This window comes from Triturus cristatus, chromosome 10 (assembly GCF_964204655.1).
Source record: "Triturus cristatus chromosome 10, aTriCri1.1, whole genome shotgun sequence".
NCBI classification, from domain to species: domain Eukaryota; kingdom Metazoa; phylum Chordata; class Amphibia; order Caudata; family Salamandridae; genus Triturus; species Triturus cristatus.
In genome coordinates, this window is record NC_140593.1 from 40,941,864 (window position 1) to 40,955,992 (window position 14,129).

The window sequence follows — 14,129 nt, forward strand, 5'->3', positions numbered from 1 at the left end:
AGTTCGGGCTGGACTGTTCCCATTGGGCACAGGCTCAAGACTGATTTGCATATGGCTGGGTCCAAACTGGAATGGCATGGTGAGCAAAAACACTATGGATTTAGGCCCAGATCTCTGTACTGGGGTGAATGTATGACATTGTTCAGCATTCTGTCCATCAATTGTTCTTTTTGCATAGTACAATCCATCAGGAGATGGTTCTCTCTGCACTGCTTTTCCTTTTTTAGTCCCAGAGAGACGAAAAGTTGGTCCTCCTGTGACGAAGAAGCAAAGAGCTCTTTTTGGGTCAAGACGGTGGAGCTGTTATTCCTACTTGGAAGGAAGAGGCGGCAAATAAAAAGCAAGCATGGTGACCATATATGAAAGGACGTGACTACCTTGGGCAAGAATGTTGCTTTGGTTCAGAGGACCAGTTTGCCTGGGATGAACGAAGTGTACGGAGGAACTACAGACAATGCCTGTGGTTCAGTCACTCTCCAGGCCGATGTTATGATTATAAGGAATATCATCATGATGGTTATCAGATGAAGAGGGCAACTGTGCATGGGTTTGAAAGGAGTGCACATAAGCTGGGTTAGAACAAGATTAAGGTCCCACTTCGGCATCATAAACACCTTCAAAAAGCACATCACAAGCAGGCGATTTGAAAAGGGCTGGTTGATCCGGTAAGTGTAGAAAAGCCGATAGAGCTGATAATTAACCTTTAGCTGTGGTCACAGAAAATTGCTGGAGTGATGAAACATAAAAGACTGTCAGATAAACCTGCTCGCAAGGGTTGAACGTCAGGAGGAACACTAAGCAAAATACATCTACCAGCATATACAGTTTTGGTAGATTGATACCTGGCTGCTAGAATAACACCAACTACCTAAGGAAGATCGAAAGCCATCAATTGTCTTCTCTCGATCTCTACACATGGAGATGTAGGTTGTGCAAGCTCAGGTGCAGAACCAAGCCTTGCTGCTGTGATAGAAGGTTCTCCCTTATTGGCAGCCAGATTGGAGGACAAATGCTTATAGCCAGAGGCTCCGAGTACCACTCTGTCCTCACCCAGTCCAGGACCCCTAGGATGACTTAGGCCTGGTCTTTCCTGATCTTTTTCAGTTCTCTGTGAAGGAGAGGAAGGACTAAAAGGCATACAGAGGTCCTGAGCCTAAGTGCAGGTAAAAGGCGGATACTAAAGAGGATTTTCTTGGGAACACCAGCTCACAAAAGCTTGGACACTTCAATCTCCCTGCGGTGGCGAATAGATTGAGCCAGGGTTCTCCCCATTGCTGGAAGACGAATTTACCACAGCTGAGTGTAACCACCATTTGTGATCTGCTAGACAACAGTGGCTGAGCTTGTCCATCCTGGTCTTAAAAGATATTGCAGGGTGGTATGCGGCAAGGGAGATGACCTCTGCGCTTTGCCACTTCCACAGATGCAGCGCCTCCTGGCACACGTCCACAACCCTGTACGGCCCTGTTTGTTGAAGTACCACATTACGGTCATGTTATCTATGAGCACCTGTACCCATTAGTTACTTGATGATTGGGAGGAATGCCTTCAGTGCCAAGCGAATCCCGGACTACTCCAGCAAGTTGATGTAGAAGCAAGGTTCTTCCAGAGACCAAAGTCTTCTGATCTCTACGTCTCCCAGATGATCGCCCCCAACTCAGTAAAAATGTATCCATCACAACCTTTAGTTCTGAGTATGGTAGGGGGATGGGTCTGCCTCTGGTCCAATCACAGTTTAGCAGCCAACACCGCAGGCCTTTCACAATCTCCTTCATCACCAGGATGGAGTCTGACAGACCGCTATGGCGCTGAGCCCACTGAGACTTCATATCCCAATGTAGAGCTCGCATGTGCGACCTAGCGCGGTTGATAAGCAGGATGCCAAGAAGCATCAGAGTCAAACTCACTGAGACCCAGCGGCAGGTTGAAACATCAGGATCATAGCCTAAATGTCTTGGACTCGTTTAGGCGGAAAGATGGCTTGCAAAAGCACTGTATCTAGGATGGCTCCAAGGAAGGGGAGTCATTGTAATGGAGTCAGGTGTGACTTCGGCACATTGATGGAAAATCCCAACGATGTCAACAGGTCGGCCATTATCAGGAAGTGGATTACAACTGCCTGAGGCAAACCTGCCTTCAGCAATCAGTCGGTGTGGTATGGTAAGACTGGTATTCTCAAACTCTGCAGATGAGTTGCAACCACCGCCATGACTTTGGTGAACACCCAAGGTGCATCGATCAGACCAAAAGGGAGCACCGAGAACTGGAAATGCTGGAGGCTACCTGTAACCGCAGAAAGCGCCTGTGGTACTGACGGACTAGGAAGTGAAAATAAGGGTCAATCAAATTGAGCGCTCACTACCATCCAGTCTCCTGGATCCAAGGCAGACAGAACTTGGGCCAAAGTAAGCACTTTGAATTTGTCCTTCCGAAGACAGAAGTTCAGAGGGTGGAGATCTAGGATGAGACAGAGGCCTCCATCCATTATCTCCACTAGAAAATAAAGGGAGTAGCAACCAGTACTAGTCTCTGATGCTGGTACCCTCTCTACCGCTCCCTTGGCCAGAACTTCTCCTTGGAGTATAGACAAGTGATCCTCTGGGAGATTTTGCAGTGTAGGTTGCACGTCCGGTGCAACAGACAGGAAGGGTAGAGAACAGCCATGGTCTATGATCTGGAAAGCCCATTAATCGGCAGTAAGGATTCTTTAACCAGGGAGGTCAAGTACATCTGAGCGTTAATTGAAGTGGCTTTGCGGCAGCTGTGGGATGGAGGCAGGGATTTGGGTACAGTTTTGTCCCTAAGGGCCTGGACGCTGACTAACTGTTCTCCTACCTCTACTTTGAAAGGATTGGGAGGTTTGCTGCTGCTGATATTGCATAGGTCCATACTGGCACCTCTGGTGGTAAGCCTGTTTGAAGTCTCGAAAGGGATAAGTGGTATGGTGAAACGGGCATGTAGGCAGAGCTACGCCTAAAGAGAAGCCTGTGTCATTGCTCTCCTTGAAGCATTCTAAGGTCAAGTTAGCCTTTTCCTCAAACAAGTGAGAACTGTTGAATGGCATGTCCATAAGGAACTGCTGGACATCGGAAGAGAAGCCTGTAGAGTGCATCCAGGTGTGGCGCCTTAGCACCCTTCTAGTGTCCACTACCCAACCCAGACAGTTTTGTGTCTGGGCCAGGCCTGTTGGCGTATTTCAGAGCATCTTGACTGTCCAAGATGAGTCGTTGCAATGTGACGCAGAAGTCCTCTGAGACAGCTGGCAAAATCTCTGCCACTTTGTCCCACAGTACATGTGAATACCTGCCCAAGAAACAAACAGTAGTCACTGATCTCAGAGCAAGGCTGGCGTTAAAAACATGTGTTTTACGATTGTTTCCATTCGCTTTGATTCTCTGTCCGGGGGAGGAATTGGGAATACATCTGGGTTTAGTAGACTGGGGGATGCCTGCACTACAAAACTATCCTGGGTGAGATTTTGTAGTAAAAAAAAACACACCTGGATGCCGTGGAGCACGTCTATACCACTTGCCTACTGACTGGTGGTAGGGCAGATGAGGCTTCTGAGTGGTTTATGCCGGGTTGAGGACTTCACTGAGCACAATAATATTGACCCCTGCTGTTGGCAGGATGACGTCTAAGGCAGCCAACGTCCTCCTAATCACTGTAGAGAATTATTTTTTACCATAGAGGGGTTAGGTGAGGACAGGCCAAAGTCTTGGGAGGTATTTAGACCACAGGCACACTTTAGACCTTCATAAATGTCCACACCATCCTGAAAAGAATCACCCTGATCATCATCAACATATGGTGTATAGTCCGGGTCAGAGTGGTGTCCAGGTAAGGGATTCATTTTGGAGTCTGATAAAAATATACCATGTGTGTCTGGCATCGGGAAAATGCTCAGGTATCAGTCTGAGCTAGAAGAATCTATCGGTGAAACTCCGTCTCCAGACTTAAAAGTTCCAGACTTAAAAGCTTCTTATTCTACAGAAACGGCACTTTCCTCACTTACTCAGGATTCCTCGCCTGCGCAGGTCAGCCTAATGGAAGCGCTTAAGAGTTCTAAATCCTTTCCTCTTTTCGATAAGAAAAGCGCCGCTCTCTCTCAAAACACTTCCGCCCAAGCTTGCCCTGCCCGTCCTTCCTTAATTATTCAACCTCCCAATTTTCTGCATAACTCCAACTCCAACATTGCGGCGTCTTCTATACCTTCTCTACTTTCTCCGATAACTACGGATGACGTATTGACTCTGGGACGCCCCGGTATAGAGGAGTCTACAACTGATAAGTCTTTAATTTCCCCAGTGAAGTCTGTCTCTAATGTGAGTCATCTCAGTCCGTTGTTAGATTTAGATACTGAGACCGTTGGGGAGATTCAGATGTCTGTCAAGGATATGTTAAATTTAATCCTCGATGAGGTCCGCGAGCTGAAGAGATTTCAGAAATCCGAGCTGGCTTCAATCCATCAGCGCTTGGACAAAATGGAGGATCTCTTTTCTACATTCCCCGCTCGACTCCAAGAAGCCGAAACTCGTATCTCCAATTTGGAGGATCAAATGATTAAGGTCAAAGAGGATGCAAACCAGCTCTCTCTCGCTTCACGTACACTTGAATCTAAATTGGACGACTTAGAGAATTATAATCGCCGATCCAACCTTCGTATAGTGGGGGTTCCCGAGGGTCTTGAAGGCTCTAGCACGCTGCAGTGGGTTACCTCCTTTCTAAAATCTCAAGTGATTCCTAATTACGAGGGCGACTTGACCATTACGCGAGCGCATCGCGTTCCTGCTCAACCTTTCCCCAATTCTTCTCTTCCTCGGACAATTCTATTAAATTTCTCTGATACACGGATTAAGGAGACGATTCTCTCTACGGCTATTCAGAAAAGACAATTTTTTGTTAATGAAACTGTGAAGTGCCGCATTTTTTCAGACATGTCTGCTTCTGCTGCTCGGAGAAGAAAAGAGTTTGTCCAGATGCTACAATTATTTAAAGCTAAAGGAGCTCAAGCCACAATAGCGCAACAATCCAAGCTTAAAGTTTTGGTTAAAGGCAAATTCTTTATGTTATCTGACATTGCAGCAGCACAGGACTTGCTCAGGGAAATTTCGAATTCTTCATGAGGTCAAAATGTAGAGGAAATTATATGGAGCTTTTTTTCCTTTTTTTGTGCTTCTCTCTTTTTTTTTTAGATGCTGATAGAAGCATTAAGTTCTGACAGCCTTCTTTTTTTTTTCTTTTCTCTTTGGAGGGATTGAGTGGGGGGGGTCAGTTGAGCATGGTGGAGCACGGAATGCAGGGGGCCCAGGGGGTGCGACAGGTCACCCTGATGGTGAGGGGTAGGATCCGATGGTCAGCGTGGGGTGGAGAAGTTTGACCATTGGTGGGGAGGGTGGGGGGGGGGGGGTTCAGGGAGGTGAGGATGGTGAGGGTGGTCACGTAGTTTGGTGGGAGGGCTGTGGTGTTATAATAAAAAATGAAGTTGATGATGTCAGGTTTTTTGTGTTAGTAGGCATGGGCGAGATGAGTCCTGCAGACGATTCCCTATATTTAGATAATTTAAGATGTCAAATAAGGACAGTCTGAGATTGTTTTCTCTTAATGTCAATAGGTTAAATAACATCAAGAAAAGACGAGCGGTTGAAATTTGGATTAAGGCAAAAAATCCATCGGTAGTTTTATTTCAGGAGACCCATATTTCTTCTTTTAAGATAGATCAGTTTTCTATGTTTAAATCATGGGCTTCATATCGGTGCTTTGCATCATGTAATGAATCTAAACGGGGGGTCGCGATATTTATAAACAAAAATGTACATGCGGAAATTATCCACTCAGAAACTGGGGGCTCAGGGCGTTGGTGCTGGGTTTCTTGTAGAGTTAAAAATAGACCGCGACCTTTTATTTTTCTCAGTTGCTACGGCCCATTAAATGATGATTTCAATATTTTTGAAGAGATGTTTCAATCTTTATTGACTGTGTCAGGGGATATTGTGATCGCTGGCGACTTCAACGTCTTAATGAATCCCAATTTGGATTCATCATCTCAACAAAAAAAAAAACTTAAACCTAAAATTTTTCAGACCATCTCTAATTATAAAAGACTTCTGGATCTCTCTGATCATTGGCGTCTAGATAATCCCTCCAAAAAAGAATATACTTGCTGGTCGAGTAGATTTAAGTCCTCATCTCGTATTGATTTTGTTCTCGCCTCACGTAATCTTAGGCTAGGTTATTCCAGCACGGTTCACAATGTATTCTCAGACCACGTTATGCTCATTAGGGAATTTATTCTAGGGGATACTGTAAGGTCTTCCAAAAGATGGGTTTTTAATAAATTATATCTCAACGATGAGATATGGGCCTCTGAACTTAAAAACAAGTGAGAACTGTTGAATGGCATGTCCATAAGGAACTGCTGGACATCGGAAGAGAAGCCTGTAGAGTGCATCCAGGTGTGGCGCCTTAGCACCCTTCTAGTGTCCACTACCCAACCCAGACAGTTTTGTGTCTGGGCCAGGCCTGTTGGCGTATTTCAGAGCATCTTGACTGTCCAAGATGAGTCGTTGCAATGTGACGCAGAAGTCCTCTGAGACAGCTGGCAAAATCTCTGCCACTTTGTCCCACAGTACATGTGAATACCTGCCCAAGAAACAAACAGTAGTCACTGATCTCAGAGCAAGGCTGGCGTTAAAAACATGTGTTTTACGATTGTTTCCATTCGCTTTGATTCTCTGTCCGGGGGAGGAATTGGGAATACATCTGGGTTTAGTAGACTGGGGGATGCCTGCACTACAAAACTATCCTGGGTGAGTTTTGTAGTAAAAAAAAACACACCTGGATGCCGTGGAGCACGTCTATACCACTTGCCTACTGACTGGTGGTAGGGCAGATGAGGCTTCTGAGTGGTTTATGCCGGGTTGAGGACTTCACTGAGCACAATAATATTGACCCCTGCTGTTGGCAGGATGACGTCTAAGGCAGCCAACGTCCTCCTAATCACTGTAGAGAATTTTTTTTTACCATAGAGGGGTTAGGTGAGGACAGGCCAAAGTCTTGGGAGGTATCTAGACCACAGGCACACTTTAGACCGTCATAAATGTCCACACCATCCTGAAAAGAATCACCCTGATCATCATCAACATATGGTGTATAGTCCGGGTCAGAGTGGTGTCCAGGTAAGGGATTCATTTTGGAGTCTGATAAAAATATACCATGTGTGTCTGGCATCGGGAAAATGCTCAGGTATCAGTCTGGGTGCTGTAGGTGGTATGCGACATCACGCCGGCCTCGGAGTCAGTGCCAAAGAAATGTCGCAGAAAGTCATGGAGCCAGATACGAATGTGGGATTGGCATCACATTTGTGTCTGGTTGAGGGCAAGTGGAGCGGTTTTCACCAGGGATGGAACCACCGGCGGGAACCCAACCAGCATTCACCTCAGATCCATGGGACCTGAAGGCGTTTCAGAGGGACCCAAACAGGTACCAAAAATGTTGTCCATGGAGAGGCGAAGCTCGTGCAGCTGTTGCGGCATCACCGTTTGTTGTGGACTGGAATGGTCTGATCCAAGGAAAGTGTTAATTCCAAGCATTGCGCAACTCCAAAAGGCAGGATTGGCAGGACGAAGGGGACCCATGCTTGGAATTTTTATGTTTCTTGTGGGATTTCCTTTACTTTCTTGATTAAAGATAACCACCAGTCAAGGGAACGACCTCAAGAACTACAGCACGACCATGCTTGTGAATTCAACTGAAACTATGTCTTGAACTTCTTGACTTCTGCAGTATCAAGTTTGGCCTCTCGATCCCGAATGGCCTTCTTATTTATTTTAGCACAGTAATAGCAAAACGTTGTGTTTGGTGCCGAGGCACCAGAGACCGTCTTCATGGGTGTGAGTGACTTACATCTGTTTATTACAAGTACAATATGGTTTGAAGCCTGTTGTTTTAGGGGGTGTCATGCTGCACACTGTAAAGTTTTTGAGGGACAAGATCTCTGTTAGGTATGATAGGATTTGGAAGCTCCAGATCTGCGTTAGTGGGTGCAGAAAGAAAGGAACTGATGTCAGCGCTAAGAGGTGGCACATATATAAGGGCCTGACACCATATCCAGGGTGGGATACATCTGCCGCGGAGCAGCATGATACCACCTACTGACACGCGACAAATTGCTACAAAAGTTTCCAGATCCAGTCTGCCGTCTGGGGATATTCACAAGGTGAAGACACTGCAGTTAGAAGTCTTTCTCAGAAATTAACACCTTTTCAGGACTACCACCACCAGCTCTCCCACCTATTTCATTACCTCTGCTATATTTAGCCTTCAGTTCATCCTTTCCTCTCATTTCTAAGCCATTTATAGCTTAATCTGTCACATTATTCTATCACCACCTACTGAGCTGTAACCTAGTACCATATGTTCACTGTCCTCAACATAGAAAGCAACCTCCGTTAGCCCCGCCACAGCCCAGGGCAGCATACACAAATACGATCTTATGATCGCTTGGTCTAGATGTTCCTGCTGAAGTATGTACTAGACTATATAAGTAAAACATTTAAATATCCCTTTTATAACTCACCCTACGCTTCATCTTCACCAGGATATATTTAATTGCCTCAGGTATGCCTCCCCTCCTCACTTGCAGACCATTGGGATTTCTGTCCGCCCACTTCCCTCTGTTGGAGTGATGCAACGCACCGTGTGCACCCAACCAGTACCTTTCATTTGCACAGTCTTAGGCCATCTTTGTTTTTTGGGGATGGGTCCTTCAGCACTGGGGGCACCACTTAAGCTGCGGACGCTCAACCTTCAGATACTGCAAATCATTTCTTCAGTGTGCTTCTCTGTCCTCTCAGTGTTTGTAAGCACATATGTCTATTGGGCCAGTTCTCAAAGGCACGCTGGCAATCCTCGAGTTAAAAGTTGCTACTATCATTGGAAACCCCGCGACCATACACAACTTCAAGCTCAGTGGATTCTCAAAAACCTCCTATGGAGTTTTAACTTTTAGTGAGTAGCAAGGTTGGACTGTTAAAGCTTACTCTGACACGAGGTTTGGCATAAGACATCCAGGTCAGACTGAAACACGGTTCACTTGCAATACAAATGTATGCACAAGTAATAATAATAACTTTATTGTATGATTATTTAAAATCTTTTACAAAAGCGGCAGAAGTGCGAGTTAAAAACATAAGTAGTATTATTCTTGTTGTAAAGCATAGGTCTTGTAATATTAATACATATATACACCTAGTACATTTGAAAATGTTATGAGGCTTAACATTTACGCCTCACTATGTTACGGAGTAAGAGGGGACGATTCTTGAAAGTCTGTGCATTTAGCCAACATGACAAAAGAGGCCTAATGACAATAACGGAGGCAAACATTCACACAAATGTGCGGTGAGGCGCAGACAATTATGGAAGCAGAAGGACACATAAGGTACAATCCAAGGAGTGGCAGGATGCTAGCAGGTAAGGCTGGGGTAAAATGTAGGCAATGGTGCACAATGGGGTTAAGTGCAGGCAATAATAGGGTGCAAGCACTGCTAAAAGATACAATGCAGGTAACCTGAGGGTGAATACAGGCAATGGTAGAATGGGGCAGGCAAGGGTGGAGCAAAATGCAGGAAGGTATGGTATTTAGGGGCTAGTGAAGAGCACAGTCTGGTGTACAATAGGATGCAAGCAGTGATGGGTAAAAGGAAGCCCTGATGCTAGAACTAGAGCACAGAAAGAGAGGGGTAAAGGAAGCCCTGCTGATGGCACTAGAGTGCAGGCAGTGAGGGGTAAAGGAAGCCCTGCTGATGGCACTAGAGTGCAGGCAGGGAGGGGTAAGGGAAGCCCTGCTGATGGCACTAGAGTGCAGGCAGTGAGGGGTAAAGGAAGCCCTGCTGATGGCACTAGAGTGCAGGCAGTGAGTAGTAAGGAAACCCCTGATGATGGCACTAGAGTGCAGGCAGGGAGGGGTAAGGGAAGCCCTGATGATGGCACTAGAGTGCAGGCAGTGAGAAGTAAGGGAAGCCCTGATGGTGGCACCAGAGTACAGGCAGTGAGGGGTAGAGAAAAGCCCTGATGATGGCACTAGAGTGCAGGCAGTGAGGGGTAACGGGAAGCCCTGAGGCTGGCACTAGAGTGCAGGCAGTGTGGGGGTAGAGAGAAGCCCTGGAGATGGCACTAGAGTACAGGCAGTGAGGGGTAGAGAGAAGCCCTGATGATGGCACTAGAGTGCAGGCAGAGAGAAGCCCTGATGATGGCACTAGAGTACAGGCAGTGAGGGGTAGAGAGAAGCCCTGATGATGACACTAGAGTGCAGGCTGTGTGGGGTAGAGAGAAGCCCTGATGATGGCACTAGAGTGCAGGTTGTGTGGGGTAGAGAGAAGCCCTGATGATGGCACTAGAGTGCAGGCTGTGTGGGGTAGCGAGAAGCCCTGATGATGGCACTAGAGTGCAGGAAGTGAGGGGTAGAGAGAAGCCCTGGTGATGGCACTAGAGTGCAGGCAGTGAAGGGTAGAGAGAAGCCCTGATGATGGCACTAGAGTGCAGGCAGTGAGGGGTAGAGAAAAGCCCTGATGATGCCACTAGAGTGCAGGCAGTGAGGGGTAGAGAGAGGCCCTGATGATGGCACTAGAGTGCAGGCAGTGAGGGGTAGAGACACCCTAATGATGACACTAGAGTGCAGGCAGTGAGGGGCAGAGAGAAGCCCTGATACCGGTGACACTAGAGTGCAGGCAGTGAGGGATAGAGGGAAACCCTGATGGTGGCACTAGAGTGCAGGCAGGGAGGGATAGAGAGAAGCCCTGATGATGGCACTAGAGTGCAGGCAGTGAGGGATAGAGAGAAACCCTGACAGTGGCACTAGAGTGCAGGCAGTGTGGGGTAGAGAGAAGCCCTGACGATGGCACTAGAGTGCAGGCAGTGAGGGGTAGAGAGAAGAACGGATGATGGCACTGGAGTGCAGGAAGTGAGGGGTAGAGAGAAGCCATGGTGATGGCACTAGAGTACAGGCAGTGAAGGGTAGAGAGAAGCCCTGATGATGGCACTAGAGTGCAGGCAGTGAGGGGTAGAGAGAAGCCCTGATGATGGCACTAGAGTGCAAGCAGTGAGGGGTAGAGAGAAGCCCTGATGATGGCACTAGAGTGCAGGAAGTGAGGGATAGAATGAAGCCCTGATGATGGCACTAGAGTGCAGGCAGTGTGGGGTAGACAGAAGCCCTGATGATGGCACTAGAGTGCAGGCAGTGAGGGGTAGAGAAAAGCCCTGATGATGCCACTAGAGTGCAGGCAGTGAGGGGTAGAGAGAGGCCCTGATGATGGCACTAGAGTGCAGGCAGTGAGGGGTAGAGACACCCTAATGATGACACTAGAGTGCAGGCAGTGAGGGGCAGAGAGAAGCCCTGATACCGGTGACACTAAAGTGCAGGCAGTGAGGGATAGAGAGAAACCCTGATGGTGGCACTAGAGTGCAGGCAGGGAGGGATAGAGAGAAGCCCTGATGATGGCACTGGAGTGCAGGCAGTGAGGGATAGAGAGAAACCCTGACAATGGCACTAGAGTGCAGGCAGTGTGGGGTAGAGAGAAGCCCTGATGATGGCACTAGAGTGCAGGCAGTGAGGGGTACAGAGAAGACCTGATGATGGCACTAGAGTGCAGGCAGTGAGGGTTAGAGAGAAGCCCTGATGATGGCACTAGAGTGCAGGCAGTGAGGGTTAGAGAGAAGCCCTGATGATGCCACTAGAGTGCAGGCAGTGAGGGGTAGAGAGAGGCCCTGATGATGGCACTAGAGTGCAGGCAGTGAGGGGTAGAGACACCCTAATGATGACACTAGAGTGCAGGCAGTGAGGGGCAGAGAGAAGCCCTGATACCGGTGACACTAAAGTGCAGGCAGTGAGGGATAGAGAGAAACCCTGATGGTGGCACTAGAGTGCAGGCAGGGAGGGATAGAGAGAAGCCCTGATGATGGCACTGGAGTGCAGGCAGTGAGGGATAGAGAGAAACCCTGACAATGGCACTAGAGTGCAGGCAGTGTGGGGTAGAGAGAAGCCCTGATGATGGCACTAGAGTGCAGGCAGTGAGGGGTACAGAGAAGACCTGATGATGGCACTAGAGTGCAGGAAGTGAGGGGTAGAGAGAAGCCATGGTGATGGCACTAGAGTACAGGCAGTGACGGGTAGAGAGAAGCCCTGATGATGGCACTAGAAGCCCCGATGATGGCACTAGAGTGCAAGCAGTGAGGGGTAGAGAGAAGCCCTGATGATGGCACTAGAGTGCAGGAAGTGAGGGATAGAGTGAAGCCCTGATGATGGCACTAGAGTGCAGGCAGTGTGGGGTAGAGAGAAGCCCTGATGATGGCACTAGAGTGCAGGAAGTGAGGGGTAGAGAGAAGCCCTGATGATGGCACTAGAGTGCAGGCAGTGAGGAGCAGACAGAAGCCTTGTTGTTAGGGGTGCAATGCTGCTAGAGATCAGGGGTGAAGTTCTTTTCTCTGACGCAAGATTCCTTCAACAAGAGAAGCAATGCACCCCTCATTCACAGCCCTCACCGCAGCCCAACATCCAATCAGAAAGCCGAGAATACAACTTGTCTCCTGGTGTGGTTCCCATCTCTAATGGAGCCCCCTCAACTACAACTCCCAGAATCCCCGCTCATCACGTGACGCGCAAGCCGGGTCCATGTGACCGCCCCGACAGGGGGCCGTTCGTTGTCCATAAGGAAGCTCTGGGGTCCTCCCGATAAAGCCACACCCGCCCCCACAATGGCATTCACCGGTACCTGTCTGCGCCGGATCCTCCGGGCCAGCTGCACCCCCGGCAGTAGAAGCAGTGGTTCGGTCGGGGGCTCCACAGCCAACGGCCCGCCCCTGCGACCCCCAACAACCGCTGACAGGCGCGCGACCAGGGCGAAGAGCGCGAGCAGTAGGCGCGAGAGCGCGCGCAGCAGCAGCACTAGGCAACGCTCCAGGTAGGACAGAGCCATGGCAAGGAATGTCTGAGTAACAGCGTGATACGGCCGCAGGGGGCAGTCAGAGCCGGGCCGGGGGCGGGTGGTGCAGTCCGGCGGCACTGCGCAGGCCCAGCTCAAGCGAGACCGCTGATGTTGTGCCTGACCCCAGCATGTCCGACCTCGACGTTGTGCTAAACCAGTACGACAGCTCAATGCGGCCATCTTGGGTGAGGATACAGGCTGCAGGTCAGGTCAAGAACGGCCTGAGCCTGCCTAACCTTTACAGAACTGCCTAGTTTTCAGCCTGCTTAGGTGTGACTTTTCCATGTTTACAGTGGGTCTTATGCCTGACACCTGGAGTGACACTTCTTCTTAAGCTTATTTATTGCCTTGAAGCAGATAAACAGTCATTGCTGTACGACAGTGCCAGCAGCATGCCCATGACAGATGCTGTCATGGAGACGGTTGACTGCTCCAAAGCGGTCCATTACGTTTCTGTGTGTGAGGATCTCACCCACACCAGAACTTTCCTTTGCACTCTCTGGCATTCTACATCATTAGTATACCTAAATTGGTCACTGATTGAATAGACCACGACTGCGAGGTCCCTGCCTCTTACCTACGAGGTTCCTCATTGCCTGGGGCTACCGGCTTCCTGTTTGCTTCCACGTCTCCCTCCCGCCGTCGCCTGTCAGCGCGACCGCGGTGCGGGGGGAGAGTGGGACGGGACCACAACACCCAGGATTCCCGGGGACCCGGAAGCGGGAAAATTGAAGTTGGCGCGCCCGGAGGCGCTACTTAACTGATCACGCCCCCGGCAGAGCGGGGGCTGTTGGCTGATTGAATAGACCACGACTGCGAGGTCCCTGCCTCTTACCTACGAGGTTCCTCATTGCCTGGGGCTACCGGCTTCCTGTTTGCTTCCACGTCTCCCTCCCGCCGTCGCCTGTCAGTGCGACCGCGGTGCGGGGGGAGAGTGGGACGGGACCACAACACCCAGGATTCACGGGGACCCGGAAGCGGGAAAATTGAAGTTCGCGCGCCCGGAGGCGCTACTTAACTGATCACGCCCCCCGCATCGCGAGACGCGCGCGGGCGGCGCCGGGAGAAGCCCGGGACGAGGGCGGGACCGTCTGAGGCCGTCCGGCGCCGGTAGAGGCTGGGCAGGGCCACCCCCCCTTATGTACT

At 49.3% G+C, this 14,129-nt stretch overlaps 1 protein-coding gene across 3 annotated transcripts in view; it reads right to left on the reverse strand.

Annotated features, from left to right (window-relative positions):
• FAAH2 (fatty acid amide hydrolase 2) overlaps positions 1–13,213 on the reverse strand; it is a 195,339-nt gene extending 182,126 nt beyond the window's left edge. For 2 of the 3 annotated variants that reach the window (XR_014969987.1, XM_085630339.1), the window contains exon 1: positions 12,771–13,189. Coding sequence is in view for 2 of the 3 variants with exons in the window: in XM_085630339.1 (XP_085486465.1) it covers positions 12,771–13,163 (393 nt within the window). In the remaining variant the exon portion in view is untranslated. Of the gene's footprint in view, positions 1–12,770 lie in introns of all 3 variants that reach the window. The other variant, XM_085630341.1, reaches the window with a different exon arrangement.
• Between the last annotated feature and the right edge of the window lie 916 nt (positions 13,214–14,129).